Source organism: Lagopus muta, chromosome 3 (genome assembly GCF_023343835.1).
Source record: "Lagopus muta isolate bLagMut1 chromosome 3, bLagMut1 primary, whole genome shotgun sequence".
NCBI classification, from domain to species: Eukaryota; Metazoa; Chordata; class Aves; order Galliformes; family Phasianidae; genus Lagopus; species Lagopus muta.
In genome coordinates this window covers 39,227,992-39,248,075 of record NC_064435.1, presented here as the reverse complement: position 1 = coordinate 39,248,075, position 20,084 = coordinate 39,227,992, and the positions used below count along the sequence as shown (strand labels likewise).

Genomic DNA, 20,084 nt, shown 5'->3' with positions numbered 1-20,084 from the left:
ATTATGGTCATCTGCTACATACTGCTACTGAAGACAGACAAGCTAGAAGAATATTTGGTTTGACCCAGAATACAATACTTTACTTTTCTTTTTGAAAATCTTCAGTATTCAATGAAATCCATTTTTCTTGCATTCACTCTCCTTGCCACATTAGCTTTTTCCTCCCAAGAGGATGCCAGCCTTTTCCTCTAATAACTCACTAGTTTGGTGCATAGCTACATAAATACTTTAACATACAGGAAATTAAAATGATATTTACAGCAAGCTATCTTCTAGGTACTAACTCCCATTACTTGTGAAAATGGTGCCAAAAGAAAAAAGCCATCTTTTCAGTAAGTTAAAGGCTGCTGTATAGACGAACTCCTATTCTGATCCACCAATAAGTAATTCTTAGTAATAAAGACATAATAGGATCGCAGAATGGCCAGGGTTGGAAGAGACCTCAAGGATCATGAATCTCCAAACCCCCTGCCACATGCAGGGCCACCAACCTCCCATTTAATACTAGACCAGGATGCCCAAGGCCCCATCCAATCTGGCCTTAAACACATCTAGGGATGGGGCATCCACAACCTCTCTGGGCAGCCTGTTCCAGCACCTCACCACTCTCATAGTAAAGATCTTTGTCACTAGTGCACTGCTAATTTATTTTTTCCTGTATCTTGAAACTACCTCTTCTATACAAACTGTAATCTTGCCATGAAGAAAAAATTCTCCTTGATAGATATCTAATCCAGTGTGCAAGTCTATGGTTCTGTGAATACTGCTATAGAGTCCAAATCCTGTCTCTCCATGCAGGAACACCCAAACCATACATGTGAGAGCACTGACCAAACTCTCCTTGAATTCAGGCAGCCTGGGGCTGTGATCGACATCCCCAGGGAACCTGTTCTGTGTCCACAGCCCTCCATAGGAAACTCTGTTCCTAACCCCCTGTTGCCCCTCCCCTGACACAGCTCCATGCCATACCCTCAGGCCCTGTCACTGTCACAGAGAGCAGAGCTCAAGGTTGCCCTCCGCTCCCTGTGAGGAGCTGCAGCAGCCATGAGGGCTCCCCTTATCTCTCCTGCTCTGAACAAGGCATCTCACCCTCTTCTCATGTGCTTCGCCTTCCAGACCTTCCATTAATATTGCTTAATTATTAATTGCTGACACAAATAGAACTATTTAAACAAAATTATTATACTGTGTATGTTCCCTACACATCTGACATAACATTAAAATTTGAGTTGTTTAGTAGCTTGAAATAGTTTAGTAGTGTGAAAAACTTTATCACTGAGCAATACATAATAATTACTGGCTGTGTCACACAGCAACGATGCTCACATGAAAAATACTACTTTTTTTTTTTATAAAGTTAGTATAATTATTTTTCATTAACTGCTAGTAAATCACAAACTAACAGCATGCCTTTCTTGCTTTGATATGATCATAAGCTACTGACAAGTATTTTTCATATGCTTGCTACTGCCCTATGAAAACATTCATATAATTATCAGTTAAATTTTAAATAAGACATTGATGGCTTCTGAGGTTGATGGAGGAGGCAGGTTTGAGGATACTGTTTTACTGATATGAAGGTCATACAAACGCCTAAGAAATTTTTCTCTTAAAATTTTATTTCACACTTAGAAATGATTTGATAAGCAAATGCAAGTTTCAAAAGTTTATCCAACTTCTATTTTCTCTTTCATTTAGAAAAAGCTCTATGCATTAATGAAAATCTCCTTATAAAATACTTTTAAAATCCTCAATACAAATGGAATTCACAATATCAAGTTGAACAGTTGTAACTTACTTTAGTCTGACTTGTAGATTATTCGCAAGCTCCTGCTTGGCAGTGGTACATTTCTGTTTAATGTCTAACAGCTTTCTGTGATTAGTTAACATAATCATCAACTGATTTGCATGACTCAAACACAAATCAGGTAGCACAGAAGGATCTTTCAAGTTCTCAGCTCTCTTCTGATTAGCCAAAAATCCCTGGAAAAGAAAAGACATATGTTAAAAAATCTTTGTGACAGCAAAAAGGCACTGAAGCGATCATCTTCTCTGTATGAATGAGTTTATTAAAACTTCCTGTAAATATTTGGGAGCTAACAGAATCATACATTGTGAAGTCACTGTCCAACATGCATTCTTTTCATTCTATAATCCAATTCAAATACATCTGATCTTACATTTTCTTCTCCAAATATTACTATCACAACCTTATGAGACCTTAACACAACAAACTGAATTCAGTGAAAGATTATAAATTTAATGCAGCAGAAAGAAATAGATACCAATACTGAGGCAATGAACCATCAGTCTGACTTCAACAGCCAGCTTGGTAAATTCAAGCATACTGAAGACTTAGCATTGTAACATGTTCAGTATTACTGCGGGCTAAATTATCTACCTTCTGAATATCAAAATTCTTCTACTTTCCTCTCTCTTCCCTATGAACACACGTACAAACTCAAACATTATCTTCAGTTATTATCTCCTGGATCGATTAGCAGTACATCATAATTGTTACTACATTTTCAGCCACATAAATCCCACTTAAGACAAATTACTGAATTTCTTTATGCATCATTGAATGTATAACCATAAGAACAGCAAAACAAATACACACAATGACAATTAAGGATGCCCAGTATTGAAACATTAGAATAACCGATTTAAACTTGCCCTTAATCTTTTCAAAAAGTAAATATCTGGCATTAGCTCTCCTGTATTCTATAGAATATACGTTTCAGAGAAAGTTTGAGTGTAATAATTACTGAAACTTTTTTTTAACGCAGAAGTACTCATTATGTGAATGAGAAATTCACCTTGGGTACCCATGATGCAAGCAAAGACAAAAGACCATTATAACCGTCATTTTCTTTGGAACCTAGACAGCAACAGAGATTCTCTGAAACAGTCATCCAGTTCCAGTTGTCCAGCTGACTACAAAAGAATTATGATGTTGCAAACTGTATTGGTAATATGAGGACTACACCAAAAGTAATGCCTCCTATTTTATTATGTTGGCCTACAATATCAGAGGCCAATGTTGCTAGTATAGCAGCAGGGGTTGAACCATGCAATAAATATCTGATTACACTTTGATGCTGTGCAACAGATGGCAGCAGGGGGGCAGTCTGACAGAATGACATCTGACACAGAAGTGCATATGAAGCAAAGGTGTGGAATTCAATTTCCTCATTCAGAAAAAAAAATGGTACCCATTTACACTCACTGACACTTGCTGAACATTTATGGAGACCAAGCAGAGGATGTGAGCTAAAAAGCTGAAGGAGAAAGATCAGACAGCCAAGGCTGGGAAAAACCTATAATAAGGCAAATTGTCTTCTAGTTAGTCCTATTCGCAGTGAGAAGGGCTAATAAGACTCAAATTTTCAACATTTGCTCTGAACTTTCCTTGTTTCATGATCCAGCAGAAAACATGAAAACGTAGGAGGGTGAGGAATAAACTTTACAGTAGACAGTAAGTACAGCCAGATGTTTATTTGTAACTAGGTGCTGAGCAGGGTAAGGAATTATCTGTTGTTCGTTGTACATATATGTTGTACAGGCAATCCATAAAAGGGGAAGGGGGGCAGAATAGGGAAGATGGACCACCTAACACATATCTAAATATGTTCTAGAATGCTGATTACAGAACATAACATATATAGACATACACAGAAGAGGCAGTAAAGTCAGGTACAACTTTACTCTTAGTGCCAAAAGACTATTTGTAAATTTGAAACTGCAGAAGATATTCTGTCCCGATGGAGTATGTTTTAAAGTACGTTTCAAATTCAAATTCCTATTACATGCTAGTAGTCAAAAACATAAAATGACAAAAAAAAAAAAAAAGGAAAATAAATGTGGGAGAAAACTAAGATGCAAGTAATCAATTGTTCTCGCAAGTTCTTGCTTTTCTAGCCATGAGAAGATGAAAGGGTTCATGATGTGACTGTCACAGGTAAACTAAGAAAGGTGCTGAGAAACAGGTATGATAATGCTTTTATTTATTTACTCAATTGCTACTTCAAAATCAAATAAGAAACAAGAATACTTAACATTTTAGACTTACTTGAAGTGAAATAGAACTACCCCAGAATCAAGAAAGTCATATGAAAAATCAATGTGTTGACTGTGGTTAACAGTTCTCATAGGATAACACTTCTATGAACCTAGTTCTTGGAAGTGAATTTTGATGTAATCATGTTTTTAAAAGCTGCACTACCAATAGCGAAAATTCGGAAAAAATACAACACAAAAATACATGCAAGAAAATGTAAAGGACAAGCTACTGAGTAGAATTAGATTGAAAGACTGAAGGAATTCCAAATTTTCTAGAAAAGTACTTTTGTAAGTAATGCCACCTACTGATCATAATTAAATATGTTTATGATACAAATTCCAGATTTCGTAGAAAATAAGTTTTGAATTGAACAAAATAGATTTCTCCAGTAAATGTTAGCGGTTCCTAACACTTAATCACCAAGTCATTTTTCATATGAAAGCGTGCTTAATGGTCAGTTCATTGAAAATCATATCAAAAAAAAAGAAAAAACAACCCTTAAGGCACGTCCATGGATGAGCAAGTTATCTAAGCAGTGAAGCCTTCTAGCAGCACATGGACTGTTCTGTGAGCTAAGTTTGTTGTTTCAGTAATAAAATTGAACTTGGAGTAGAAAGTCAACTCAAATGAAACACCAGCTTCTTCCAGCCTGGAAAAACAAGCCTGCAGCTTCCAATACACATACTGCCACTAGGATTACCATTTAGATGTTTCTAATCCTTGTTCCATAAAGTATATCAACTTGCTGTTCCCTTTATGAACAGAAATGGTTCACTGTTTAGAGGTATAACATAAAGTAATTTTTTTTTCCAGTACCACTAATATTAACAGCTTTAAAGAACACTCATGTCTTCATCTATATTTTTTGAAGTAAACCCTTGCACTTAGCCCTTCTTTCTAGATTTCTATGCTGACCATCACTAGAATGAGTAACATGATACTAGCTCTGGTATCTTAAATGTGCTTGCTTTTTTCAAACAGTATCTAAACAACTGCATTAAATATTGTAGACCAAATAATAAGACCTTAAGAAATTAAAATCAATGACCTGTTAGAACTGGTCTGAAAATGCTTCCTTTTCCAACATACATGAACAGCATATATGAAAATGCTACCATGTAGCATACTTCATCAGTGGTTTAATCACAAGTATTCAACTCATTGAAGCTTCAGAAAAACAAATGATCTCCCGTTCTATCTCACCATTCTGAGAAAAAAAACACCACCATACGTCATTTATAAAAATGAGTACACAGTTTAGAAAAGATTAAGCAAATTGAAAGTCACAACTCTGGTAAAATTTCAAAAGTTACAAAACCAAAATACACAGAAGTATTTATAAATCTTTTCAAGGGACTCTTAGGCATCTCACTCAAGACAAATTGGTAAGCTTGAGACAGACTTCTCATTCAAGTGAAAACTGAAATCCAGCGAAGACCACAATCAGTAACACTGGACAACCATGTAGAGAGATAGAATACTATCTTTTCCATTATGTGAAATGTCCATTGTATTTAGAAGCTGGCTACAACATAAGCACTTACACAAGACTGAGATTTAACACAAACTTACTCCTAGACTCAGTCGCTGAAATTACTAGAACACAGGCTCCACTGTTAAACAGTGCAGTGTTTCATTCAAAAGGGAAAGGGAGTCTGTTCATCTCACAAGTTCTGATTTTCTAATCGTTTCTCTATTTCTAAGCCACAAGGATAACAATAAATCCCTCCACAATTGAAAACTGAAGGTCACAACTCCTTCTCTAACTACTGGCGTATAATAGTAGAGTCTCAACTTTTCAGTTAAAAAAAAACCAAACAGAAAAATACTCCAAAGTATTTTAAAAAAATACAAAAATCATACAGAAAATATCAGATTAAAAATTACCAATATCTAAATCTCTAATTATTACGAATAATGAAAATCCTGCACGACAATCTGTAATTGTTTCATTATAATTTTTATCACCATGCATATATCAAAAGTTAACATCTTCCAGTGTCTCACACGCACATATGTATACATTACCTGAGCAAGTTCTTTTTGTTCATTTACCAGTCTGCTGCAACTTGCTATCATTTGATCCAATGCATAGAGCCTATCCTCAAGGCCTTTAATAGCCTTCATGTTCTGATTATCTAGTTTGGCAATAGTTTGTCGACATTCTGCCAAAAAGGGCTGGATGATCCTTGGATCAAGCTGGAAAAACAAATAAATAAGTGCACTTGTTGTTCTGAAAGATAATGCTAAATAACTACATGAATTTTTATAACTTTATTATTTTTACCTTCACTATTATCTAGTTACCAATACTATTTTCACCAGTATTTTTGTTTGAATCAGACACCCTATGCCTACATCTTTCATTTGTTTCAGAAGCAGTAAGACTGGGTGGTATAGAATATCCCAAGTCACCACATCAATTTATTTGAAGTATTCCAACTAGACTTAGCATACAAATAGCATACAAACATAGACTAGCACACAAATCCAGTTCTGGCAAGGAGAAGGGATGAGGAGTGGACAGGGGCAATTAAAACCATTGAACAGTTTACAGTGGAAAAGAATCCATTCAGCCACATTCAGAAAGAAAGATAAACATGACTCAGTGGGAAGTCTAATAGGAAGGGCAGAACAAAGAGTTGCAAGACCCACTGTTATTTCCCTACTGAGCAAATATTTTTGATAGCTTCATAGATAAGCAGACCAGTACTAGTAGCTGGAACACAAACTACAGAGAAAGCACACTTGTAATATTTTTACTGATATTTTTGTTAATAAAAACACATTTTAGAAAATTATTTCAGCATATTCCTTTGTGATCCATTATCCATGGAAAAAAACTGGCATGAGAAGCTACACAGAAGCTATAGTAGGGGTAATTCTTCAAGTTTCACTACAGAAGTAGCGAAATAAAGACCTTATTACATGAGAATCTAATGGAAAGGATACAGTCTTCTGAGGTCATCCACACAGTCTTAATACTAGCTTCTTGCATCAGCATGAAGTTTTTACATCAACCCACACCACAAGAGCCCAGTAACTCTCAGAAAAGAGGTCACTTACATGGTATCAGTACTAACATGACTACACTAAAATACTACCAGAGAAAATACAAAAGCCTGGTAATTCCAGAATTTTTCATAAGAAATAAATTTAATTTACAAAATCCCCAAAGTTTTCTCAAAACTTCTGAAGTTTCTTTTCATCATATTATGAATTTTGTTCTCTTCCAAGTATGAACTGCAGCTACCTGAACAGTTTCTTACTAGAGAAAAAAAAAATACTGAAGACCATGTTTTCTTTTTTCCTTCCCTTTAAAATCACCATAAAAAGCATGATTTATCCCATTTATTTCCTTTATAAAGAAAACCTGTTCCTTTTATTTCACCCTGTAATTTATTTCTCCCATCCATTCTTTTTTTTTTCCCCACCTTTTACCTAATTGCATAGATAGCATTCTGCTCTACTTTCACTACTAAATAGATAATATTGTTCTCCTCATCTTTAAGTCTTCTCTCTTTCTACTTAAATTGTTTCTGTTAAGTGCTTCATAACATCTGGTTAGCTCCTACTTACCCTCTGCTTTTATTGCAGCCTCTGTTTCTGCAATCAGAAGCATCACTGTTCAAATGCCTAGAGGCTAGAAGAATCACATACCTAACAGTGCTCTGCAACACACCAATTCTATCAAGACTGCTACTGTCAAAGATATAAGCTTCACACTCTAATGCCTTACATTTTAATAAAAATATTACTTGAAACTGAATTCAGGTCATCAATTGTAATCACATGCCATTAGTACAGTTCATTTTTCAAAGAAGGGCAGGTAGAGAACAAGAAAAAGAACAGAATTACTGGTTTTATAGTCTTATTTCCTACTTCAAAGAGTCATTTCAAGTAGATGCTAAGAGAACAATTGTATTTCAGATATTTTGTAATTTTTTCTTTTCCTTTTCATCTAAATAGGCCAATTCTGTTTTTTAACTAATTCTAAATCAATGGCAGATAAAGACTAAATCCTTTGTGCTACCATCAAAAAACCATATTAATGCTTTCCTAAGGAAAACTAGGGACTGTCATATGACTTGGAAGCTTTCGGGTTCTTGTGAACCAAAACAGTTCAAGACTGAATCACCATTACTTGTTTCACGCATAGTCTGAATATCCTGAACATCATTTCTGCCTTCCAATTCTAATTATACAAGAAAACAAAGGAGCAGGAGCAATCCCCTTCCCCCCCAAAATAGCAACTTATATTACAGAACAATTGTAATAATTGAAACAAAGGGTTTCTAACTAGTCTTGGATAAGAAAAGCAAGGACAGAAAAGCACACAGTTGCAAGATAATCTCTTCTTTATATCTGGCATGTGACAGATAAGACTAGAAGCTGATCCAAACAACGTACGATAATGATTTTTTGTTGTTGTTCATTTTTGTTACTTTAGTATCACTAATATAATTTATTTGAAGGACTGTTTAATACCTCTCTCAAGACACTGATTTTTAAGAGATAGACCATTACTTTTAAAGTAGAACTCATCAAAATCAATGTGCAAAACCAATTACATGATAATGTTCCTTATAACAGGGGCTCAGACATAACTGAGAGAGTCTTCTAGACTTACCTTAAAAAGCAAATAAAGTGTCCAAGACAATAAAATTTATTTTCTTTTTTATAGCTATACTGAGTTGCAATAATATTATACACATGCAAACAAAGTTAAACTATTTAAGACATATAAGCCATAGTGAAAGGAACGAGCGCAGAAAGATAGGAGGGAATTTCAAAGTAAAAGGTTACAATGATTAGAAGACATTTGGAAAGAATATGAGTAATTTTTCTTCTTTTCCCCACAGAAATACAACAATATACTATGCTCTTGTAAGCACATCTCTATCGACTGATGAATAATACATATGCATATATATATAAATACACACATATATATGGTATTCAAACAAAATCACAAGCACATGAATTTGACCTATATTTTAATAATTACTTAAGTATTTCTTAGAATAATATTGAGTTCGGTCCATGAATATTTCACTGTAAGCATAAGAACACAATCAACTAAGATCTGAAGTCGCTTTTTTTAAAAGAAGCCACTGGCTAATCATAAAGAATGGCTACTTTGGGCCAAAAGCAAACAAAAAACATACTAAGATAATGAGCATTCATTGCAAAATGACAAATTTTCTTAAAGATCAAATTCCTAAAATTTCAGAACCCATTCAAAGTATTTCCTCCACCCTCACTCTTTTTTTGGTCTCCGTCAGAAAGTTATTTGAGAAACAATAAACTACAGACAGCTGAATCACTTCAAAAGAACTGGCATTTGGAAAATAAACAAAAAAAAAATTCCACAGCAAATTCCCAATATAATTTGAGTGTAAACAAAATTATTAACTTACCCTGCTCATAGAATCAAAACATTTTCTGACCAGTGATTCAACATCATTAGGTCTGTCTTGAACATTTATCCAGTCTAATAAAGACACATTGAAGGAAGGCTGATCATCATCTTTCAGTTCTACTGATGTTTCATTGTCCTGGACAGTAGTATTTTGACCAGACTCCTTATCGTCTTTTACATTTTCGGGATTTGTGCCTTCTAAAGCTGAATGTTCAACTGACTTGCAAAATGATGCTAACATTGATTTATTGTTCACTTTAGATACATCAGAATAAAGCACCAGTTCAGAAGATTTCCCATGCTCAGTTTCTTCACTTTCCGCCACTCCATGCTCTGCTGATGAATCCAATCTTCCTAAACACTCCCTGTAACTATGTCTTGTTAGGCACTCCAGCAGTGGTATCTTGGCCATGACAGAGACAGCAGAACCCAAGCTTTTTTAAAAAGGGTGAAAACAAAAAGCCGTCAGTATCCAATTACAAAAACTGACACAAACCACTCATAACTAATGTGTTATTTATATTCAAAATGAATTTGCTGACTATCCTTTCAAAGTACCACGTTTAATATCAACTTCATAAGAAGTTGCAATTTCTGCTCTCTTCCACTGCAGAATATAATCTTCAGAGTACAATGCAATGACAAAAAAACAAAACAAAACCCACAACATTTGACAAACAGACGCGTGCTCACATTTTAAACATGCACTTGGGACTCATGTTTGCATTCTGCATGGGTACGCACCAATGCTTACCAGCAAAGACGAGTGCCCTCTGGCTGAATACATCTGCAGAGTTTGAATAGTTTCTATATATTTGTTAAAAGCAATGGAGTTCATCTTTTTTTTTTTCCCCCCACTTTAAAAAGTAAACTGGATTTATATTTTATTTCTTTAAGTACCTGACATTCTATTAGGTACATAACTCAGAGAAATATCATAATACTATAATGTCAAGAAAGATGTCAAATATTTTCCTTCAAGTAACATACAGAATTTGCAGAATTTAAGTATACATATATACACACACATTCAAAGTGTATATAACAAAATTCTGCATTAAAAATAGCTGCAAATTCGCAACATAAATCATCATTCTTAATGTATAAGTCCATTCAGAATTAATTCAGAAGTACAACTATGTAGTCAAAATATTGTTTAATGTCTAAATTATGTGTTAAATTATCTAGACGTTTCTAGTGCACATTTGGAAGGACTCCAGCTCTTAAACAGCTGTTCATTAATGAACATCATTTTCCCAATAACTCAGTAGTGATTTTAAGCACTGATGAAAGCAATGAAAAATGTCCATTAAAAATGACTAATATACAACAGAAAGAATATTTTCAGAAACATAATCAACTACGTGCCTGATTAATTAGAACCAGCAAGAGATATACAACACACACAAAAAAGTAGCTTTGGAGACAGACTGAAGTTTAACAGCAAACCTACTGTGTAAGTTTCAACTTAATATCTTCTATGGACTGCAAATAGCTTGAATATACATTTTCAAACTTGAAAAGCAGCTTTTGATAAGAGTATGTACAGTCTTCCAAGTTGGCCATTATGGCAGCCCAGCCTTGATGCTGAAGATGTTCATCGTGTACCAGACCTTCACAAAACGAGCAAAGCTTCTTGGCAACTTCGTACATTTCCTGCCAAAAAAAAAAAAAATCCAAGAAAAAAAAAATGCAAGTCACTCTAGATAGATTTGTGATGTTTTATATTGCTATCATTGAAAAGTTAGAGGCCAAGAAAATATTAAGATAAAAAGTGATAAAATGTGACATGTAAGTTTCAACCAAGAACAACAAAACTTTCCTTACTCTTTAAGAAAAAAAGATTAAAAAAAAAATCAGAAGATAGAGTAATTAATAATCATTTACTGAGAATTATTTTTCTTATGAAGAAGCAGATTAAAGTTGCAGTTGCAAAAAGAAAAAAAAACACCATAACATCAAACCTCATGAAATTAAATGCTGCCAATATATGTTACTCAGTGCACGCATAATTCATAATTACATCTGTAGTAATCCAGAGTCAGTAAACAAGGTCGATTAAGGAGAAATCTACTAATGAGCCAAACAGAAACTCAGAACAAGACAAAGAATTGCAGCATCAGCCAGCAGAAGCACAGTGCATCAGACGCAGAGAGAGATGCTGATAAGTTAGGTAGTAATTCAACACAGTCCTTGATACAGTATATATTATCCTGTTAAAATTGCACTAATAGCAATGCTTCTTGTGTTCAACTCTAGATTTCTAACTATTAGTAGAAAATCTATATAAAGTTTACTAAGAAAACAGATTGCCACCCTCATCCGCTAGTGCTACTTCCCAACCACCAAATGAGAAAACAAAACAGATATCATAATAAATCCTTCAGCTCAACACTTTATCAACAACATATATTGGAAATATTCTTCTCATTCTACCTTCCAAGAAAGGAAATCCTACAACTTTATGCAGCTTGTTCATGTTGCTGAACTAAACTGAATGCACATTTTTCTTTTGCTTTAGTACATGTGAGAAACTATGCATGGAGAAACAAGTTATTTAAATTCAGTGAAAAAGCAGTACTAAAACCCAAACCTATGACTCTATTACACAATGTTTGCTTATGAGCACATAGTTAGCAGCACATATGCTTAACATACAGTATTTTCAAATCCAACAATAACACTTGTCTTCCCGAAACAAATAACAAAACAGCAGAGTTCTTTATCTGAATATTTCAGAATATGAACAATACCTAATAAGAAGCCTCTAAAAACAAATTTGAAGATCCAAGCCTTTTCTCCAGCAGCATCACAAGATTCCATTGCCCTTCAAATTACTGGTATCAGCAATCAGCGGGTAAACAACACATACACAACCATTTATACATGAAACTCCAAGGAAATCAAAATCTACTACAAATCTTTATTACTTCAGCAAGATGCTACGTCTTGTTTTCTGAACTCTGTTCACCTTCAGCACGTGTGACAGGAAGCTTGAGAACATTTATTTTATTTGCAGCATAGCTCTCACTTCCTAAGTCAAAAAAGTAGTAACACAACTTGAACAGCACACAGTTAGTCTCTAGATAATGACTTGTGGATGTCAGTGCTGTATCTAGTCCTTCTATACAATTTAAACACATACATGTAAACTAGTGTGATACTGAAAACTTGAAGAATTAAAATAAACCTTGAACAAATTTCTCAAATGCAATTTCTGCAGCAGATGAAAAAAAGAATATATTGTCTTAATTATCATATTGAGAACCAGAAGAATAGATTATTTTGCCAAAAGATATACTTGAAGATATACCAAAAACAAGAAGCTGAAAAGACAACTATATTTATTATATTTATCCATTGCGTTCTAATGTGTGCCTTGTGAACGTAAATGAGCATTCTACTTCCAATCCACAAACTATTCCCTTCCTAAATTCAATCAAGCTATTGGCAAGAATCCCAAAGGCAAGAGCACATGCAGAACCACATGTTAGTTTGAAGACAAAAACAATCTATAAAGCCTACACTGACCATAAAGTCTTATATGTCTTATATGCAGCAGTACCCTCAAATGACTACCACAGCATGATTTAGAAAATAAAGACTGGATTTATCTCATCACAAAACAAAAATATTTCTTTAAAAGCCCTGGGTAGAAGCCTTTGTTGGTTCTATTTTCCCTTGGACAAATTGACTCGGCATTGCACAAATCAACTGTGTAATGAGGAAATGCTTACACTAGGCTTAGGAAGATGAGATACTGCCCCGAGATGTACTTTCAACTCAGGCTTTATTTATGAGTTTTTAAGCTAGATATATTTATATTATTCAAAATAGGAGTAAGAAGTTGTTAAGTTAGCTTTGTCCTATTAAGTTTTCTATGTCATTCTCAATGCCCCCTGGAGAACCTAAGTGTTGTCAATTTAAGATTAGTTTTAGCAAAGTTGTTTTCACAACACAATACTTAAAAGTGAAAAGAGATGTTGCAAGTTACAACATTTTTGTAGGAAAAAAAAACAACATTACAACTGAGACTGTCTGGTATGTTACATTTTTTACATTACTTTACAGACAACCAGAGACAATGAAGTACTGATAATTTTTACCCACCAGTCTGACCTGTAATGATTTATCTGAGTTCACCCAAGTCAAAGAGCTGAGTCCCAGAAAAGTGAAAGACTAAACAGTATTTCCCCCAGAAGCAAATTAATAATTTTTTGAAACCACATAACACATGAGCTTAACTGTCAAGATCTGTCACATAACAGAGATATGCCTAGGAAATGCTATATAAAAATATCATCCAATATTATCTAACTATTTAACCAAATTCTTTTTCAGTGTGAGGTGAGCCACAGCTCTTTGTTCTACGTTGAAGACAAATATTAAAACAAAAAATTCCATTATGAGTGCAATCATAAGAATGATTCTGAGATAATTAAATGTTTCCACAGTAGCTCAGAAGAAGTTAAGAAAAAAAAAAAAAGAGAAACCTTCATAGATGTATCTTTGTTATCATGTCATCACTACAGAATGCAGCAACAAGTGATTGGGCCTATTTTCCCTGACTTTTCCACACACTGATTTTAAGGGAAGACATCCTCAAGCTACATTAGGAGAACAATCTACTTCACAATCAGTGTATCTGCACACAGAAATAGTTCCTTCCTAAATTAATAACGTTTTAAAACTGAATTATGTCAGGCATACAAACTAATGTCTAAAAACTCAAACTATGTCAGACATATAAACATAGCCCTACAAGTTTTTTTTTTTTTGTTTTTTTTTTAATTAACACTTCTCAGCAAAATTGCCAGCTCCAGCACAGAAAAGTGAAGCCTGCCTAGCAACTGGCATGCTTTGTCATTGATTTTTCACAGATCAACTCAGAAGTAATTTAGAGAAACCCAGGGATTCACGGTGAATTAAAAAATAAATAAAAACCAAAACTAGTTGCCTTGCACAGCTATGTCCATTTTACTCAGGCACACCTACAATACTGACAGTTTCACCATGCTGCTGGAATGTGGACCTCAAAAATGCACCACTACTGAGACAAGACTAGACAAACACAACCTGGCCATTTATGTCAAAGAGTAAATAAAAGCATCTTCACTTTTGTGTTTGTCAAGAAACTCACAAGCCCACTAGAAAGATTTCTTAAACGTTGTCTGGATGTTTTAACAGAATTTTTACTTTATTATTTCCTCCTATGATCTAAGCTAAAACATTGTGAAGTTAATTTCTCATTAATTTCAAGACTTTGTCTTTGCATCTTGCCATCCTAATTTTGCTCAACTGAATGGAAAAGAGTAAATCTTGGGAAGGTCCAGTTGTCTTAAGTGCTCTTTGGACTTACCTCTACAGAACAAAAGTTCTCAGGAAATGCAGGGTTCTTTCCATTCTCTACAACCCTGTGATAAAAGGAAACAAGTCATCAAAGTCCTCTATTGCCATCTGTCTGGAATTCTGTAAAAAGGACTCCTTAGAGGTTTAAGTCATCAGCATCAAGAAAAAAAAGTGGACAACAGCAACAAAAATCAACCTCAGGTCACAACAAAGGATTCCTCAAAGTGTAATTACACACATTCACACAATACAGTAGAAGATAAGTGCTTCCAGAAAAGGTAACCAATATCTTAATTGCCAATATCTCTTTTCATACACATCCAAAAACAACAATAATCCTACTAGACTAATCACTTCTCAATTTTATAACTTGTAATTGCAACAGCTGATTTGTGAGGGAGACTTGAGATCTCATGGCAATTTCTCTTCTTTCATTAGTCAGCTGATATTCCACCCCCTTTTAAAATCTGTCAATTTCAGCAACAGTGTCCTTTGGACATTTGTCCATACAGTTCATGGCTAATTACACATTCATAAGGTATTTTTTCCATCAGCACAATACAGAACCAAGCTATTCATAGCTTAGTGACATTTTCTTAGTCCTTTTTTCACTAGCTCTTGGCAGTAATCCTAAAAGCAGGCTGCAAGAAGTCAAGTGACCATTTAGCACTGAAAAGGATATGAGAAGCTGATGTAACAGCCAGTGAAACAAAGCGGGGTACAAGGCAGGCAGTAGCTTCTACTAACTTGATTCCAAGTTATTCAAGCTTTTTTTCCCCTCTCCTGACTGGTGATTTATCAAACAGCTTGGTCACAAAGGCCAACCAAAACACATCTAATCTTAAATGCTGTTATATTTTAACCATAGCCAGCTCAATTATATTAAAAGATGGTCAGACTGATCAATAATCGAAGTTACAATAAGTTTGGACCTCTGTGAGGAGCTAGAAGTATTTGTAGCTATTAGACCTTTTAGCCAAAACAAAGGAATAAGAACAATTAAGTCACACAGATGTTACAATCTTCACAACACCTTCCAGAACAAAATTTTAAAATAATTCTTTTCCAGTGGATGTCACAGTAGCTTCCTAGTCAAGACAAGAGAGTATTTATTTAAATAGAGCTACATAGCTTTCAAGCATGCTTGTATTTCTTCAGTAAGAGTTACAAAGCATTTGGAACTGAACCAAGAACGATGTAGGTGCTATGACTACAGTTGCAGTTTTAGGTAACAAAATGAAACAACCACACAGTTTCTCACTCTCATCTGGAAAATAAAAAAGCTGACTGGAGTTGACAGTTTGACGATGACAGCAACAGTTTCAGTTCAGATGTGAAACACAGCTCCTAACAGAAAGTCCAAGTTTCCAATAACCTTAGTTATTGGAAACAAATAATGTGGAACTTTCAGTTAAATTACTTAAGAAGATGTTCTAAAAGCTGAATACAAAATACAAAACGAACACAAAATTTTTAGCACTGGTGTTAAAAGATCGAAAAGTTAGAAAACATTCATAGAACACAGTTTATTGCACAATGCACTGTGTAGAGAACAGCTTGTCATCTCCTGCATTTCTGAGTTTGTAACTTTTGAAAGCACTCTGTGCACCTCATTGTCCACGTACTACAGAGCTCGAGGCCAGAACTGCTGAACTGAAAGTAAGAAACTAGACAAGGTGCAAGAAAGACATGCTGTCCAACAATTTTTTTAACCAAAGAGAAACCAAGATCACAGAATAGCCCGGGTTGAAAAGGACCTCAAAGATCATCTATTTTCAACCCTCCTGCTATGTGCAGCGTCACCAAGACCAGGCTGCCCAGAGCCACATCCAGCCTGGCCTTGAATGCCTCCAGGTATGGGGCATCCACAGCCTCCTTGGGCAGCCTGTTCCAGTGTGTCACCACCCTCTGAGTGAAAAACTTCCTCCTAGTAATTAACCTAAATCTCCTTTCTCTTAGTTTAAAACCATTCCCACTGGTCCTATCACTAAGATGCTTGTACAGGAAATGGAAATACCTGCTTTAACTGTGATTTAAATGCCAAACAGTAGATGTTAAAAACACTACATGAAGATTATTTGGCAAAAAAATTTAAAAGCTTAATAAGCCAATGCACTGCCACATTTGACAAAAGAATTGCAGTTTAACCAGTGAAGGAACAAATGATGGTAACTGATGCAGCTTCTCTAAAGCTTCTTTTATACTATGAATTCTACACAGTCAGATAACCATGAAAAAAGAAAAAAGCAACACAAGAACTTACAGACATCTGTATAAATATCAAATTACCAAAAGCAAAAATAAAATACTTTATCTTGGTATGATAATAATGCAAAACAGTAGAAAAAGAAACAGGTGATAATAAACTTGATTTAAGCAAAGTGCAAGATTGGGAGGTATTGGGAGGTATAAAGACCTAAAATAAGCTACATAGAAGTTTAAAAAATTGAACATTATTAAACAAAGAAAATAAAGAAAAATTAATAGCTGCTTTAATGTATCTCTACACCATATGGGAAAAAAAAAGATATTAAAATGCAAACATTTCACAAAGACATTTTAGGTTTCTTGCTCATGAAAAAACTGTACTTGTAAGCGGAATGAATTTGATTCGTTCAAACCATGAAAGTAGTCAAGCTGTTTAGCTGACAATGGCTTGCACATGTAGGACAAAGAAAGAAAAACACAAACAAAAACCTTCCATGGATATTACTGAAAACTGGTACAGTTTTGCTAATTTTTTTTTTAATCTCCATGCTTCTGAATTGATGAAATGGAAGAAAAAACAAACCATGCAGTAGCAAAATTTACATATGTATCTTAACAGCTACATTCCAGATATAATTCCAATTATAACTATTTTGTTGTACATATGTTCCAGAATTAATCCAAAGCATGACTAATCACACAACTCGAAAGATTTAACTACCTGTAAGACAGGAGAAGAACTGTGCCTCCTCTGTTAGCTAGAAGACAACTTTTGTTTAAGCTGGAACATTAACTAAGGATATCGGAAACTTATAACAAAAAATGCATAGACAGCAACAGCAAAATCTAAAATCCATGCTGTCCAGTTATAGTTGCCCATTTAACAAAGGAAAGATATAAAATAAGATTTCAGGCAATAAATGATGCGAACAAAAAAAAATTATAAAAAGTACTTTGTTAAAGGAGAATGTGGAACCACTTCGTTTTGCAAATAGAAGCTGTAAAAGACTGTTTACCAGTATATACAAAGTACAGATCAGAATGCAAATCAGAAATACCTCTGTACATTCTCTACAGTATAAATAAAGTTCAAACTAAGGATGAAAAAACCCCGTGACACAGTTTTACAGCACAGTACAACTCACAGATGCCAAGAAAAAAAAAATGATTTCGATAGTTTAAAATAGATTTAATATGAGGGAGAAACAAAATGAAAACAAAAGCCATCACTCCAAAACACACATAACCTTCCATAGAAGAAAACAAGTTTGCCCATTAATAAATTAGAAGTTGGCCATAAGCTACAGGAGGTTCTGCAAAGTCGAAAGCCAACTTCTAAGCAGTTTTTACTACTACATTTACTTATCAAGTCTGATTTTTAAATGTTACTGCTTGTCTAATAAACAGACCATATTCCAAATAAAAAATAAATTGGCAGCTATAAAATATTCTCCACAACTTCTAAATAGCTGCACATCACTGTCTCATTCTTGACAAAATAAGATTTTGTATTACAAGGAACAATTTAGATTGCAACGTCTATTTTCCTTATGCAAAATATCATTGTAATTAATACCTTCTATAAGTAAATTACCATTAGTTAGATTCCCTGAATAATTACAACAGGCAAAAACACTTTACTACTGCAATTCTGCTTTTCTGGTAACACAGAAAATCTCTCTCTCTACAACAAGGCAAACTTGGATGTTTATACTGCATATTTTTCATTTTATTTTAAGTCTAGTATCCAAAACCACAGTAAGTATACTGTACACATCATTCCCACAACTATGACGGTTCAGAGCCTCCCTTCTCTTCCTGTATCTTAATCAATTGTGAGAAGAATTCCCATGTTTCCTCTTTCTCCCAAATCATACACTTACAAAAGAACTTTAAAGAAGATCAATTTCCTCATCATATTCGCAGCCTTCCCCTCAGTTTCTTCTGAATTACTGCTCAATATGTTTCAAGCAGGCAACAAGACAGATCAGTGGAGTATAACACTGCAATACTCCTTTATGGCATTTTCACACTCCGGTACATCTTAAGTTAGAAGAGCCTATTTTCTCATCTTCTATTAGGCAGGATGGTTTTCTTATTCCCCTGAACTCCCAGAAAAGTACCCAGTGCACTTTCACAGCCAAATACAGAGCCTATGATTTTGAAAAATTTTAAATACTGGATAAAATTAACAAAGAGACAACGGATTTAAGAATAAAACTATCTATTCAGTCTTTATTATTTTTTTTCTTCAAAAGAATAGGACAGAAGACAGTTTTTCAGAAAATTAATGTGCATACTAGAATAACTCAATTCTACTACAGTAGAACTAAGGACCTTCCAAATATTATCATTATCCCCCTCATCAAAAAAATTAATAGATGCCACCAAGCATGGAAAGATTTCTTTACTCTGTGGAAATCAGCTGAAGATCAATCACGAAGTAAACTTTATAGTCTTAAGCTAAATGCTGTAGCTTCAGTTGGCCAATAAAAATCTATACTTCACACATAGGCTTGGAGATTATTTCTGAAATATGTGCTTCCCTTACAGAAGGCATGCCACTAGAACAAGTTAAGATATGAAGAACTACTTTAACACAGAAATACTGCAATGAACTTGCTTGTTGTGCGTATTAATATAACCTTCGTAATTGAAGGAGAAGAGAAAGAAGACTAACAATTCTTTTCAACTTTAAGTATTAGTGCACTTATGAAAAAAAAAAAAAAAAGAAAGAAAAACCAACTAAAAATCAACTCCTGGAATACAAAAAGCTTAATCCAGAATAATTAAATCAATTTATTTACCAGCATACACTAACTTCAGTGGGCCAAAATTGAAGTTAAAAATTTTCGAGATCACATAACTGCCACTTTAATTTTTCCCCTTCAGAGATGGAGTAAAAGAAGTAAAGAAAATATCAACAGTGAGAAATGAGAGATGGTAACATCACCTTTCACTTCCATTACACCAAGTAAAGCACATATGTGAAGAATATAACACTTTTTTCTATCAAATCCATCAATATGTTAAACATTTAAC

The 20,084-nt window shown here is 34.4% G+C and overlaps 1 protein-coding gene across 3 annotated transcripts in view; it reads right to left on the bottom strand.

Annotated features, from left to right (window-relative positions):
* RB1CC1 (RB1 inducible coiled-coil 1) overlaps window positions 1–20,084 on the bottom strand; it is a 71,527-nt gene that overhangs the window by 33,662 nt on the left and 17,781 nt on the right. For 2 of the 3 annotated variants that reach the window (XM_048939113.1, XM_048939114.1), the window contains exons 6-9: window positions 10,939–11,141; window positions 9,484–9,919; window positions 6,092–6,262; window positions 1,799–1,983 (exon numbers count right to left, since the gene is read on the bottom strand). In XM_048939113.1, the coding sequence (XP_048795070.1) occupies window positions 1,799–1,983; window positions 6,092–6,262; window positions 9,484–9,919; window positions 10,939–11,141 (995 nt within the window). Of the gene's footprint in view, window positions 1–1,798; window positions 1,984–6,091; window positions 6,263–9,483; window positions 9,920–10,938; window positions 11,142–14,844; window positions 14,900–20,084 lie in introns of all 3 variants that reach the window. The other variant, XM_048939115.1, reaches the window with a different exon arrangement.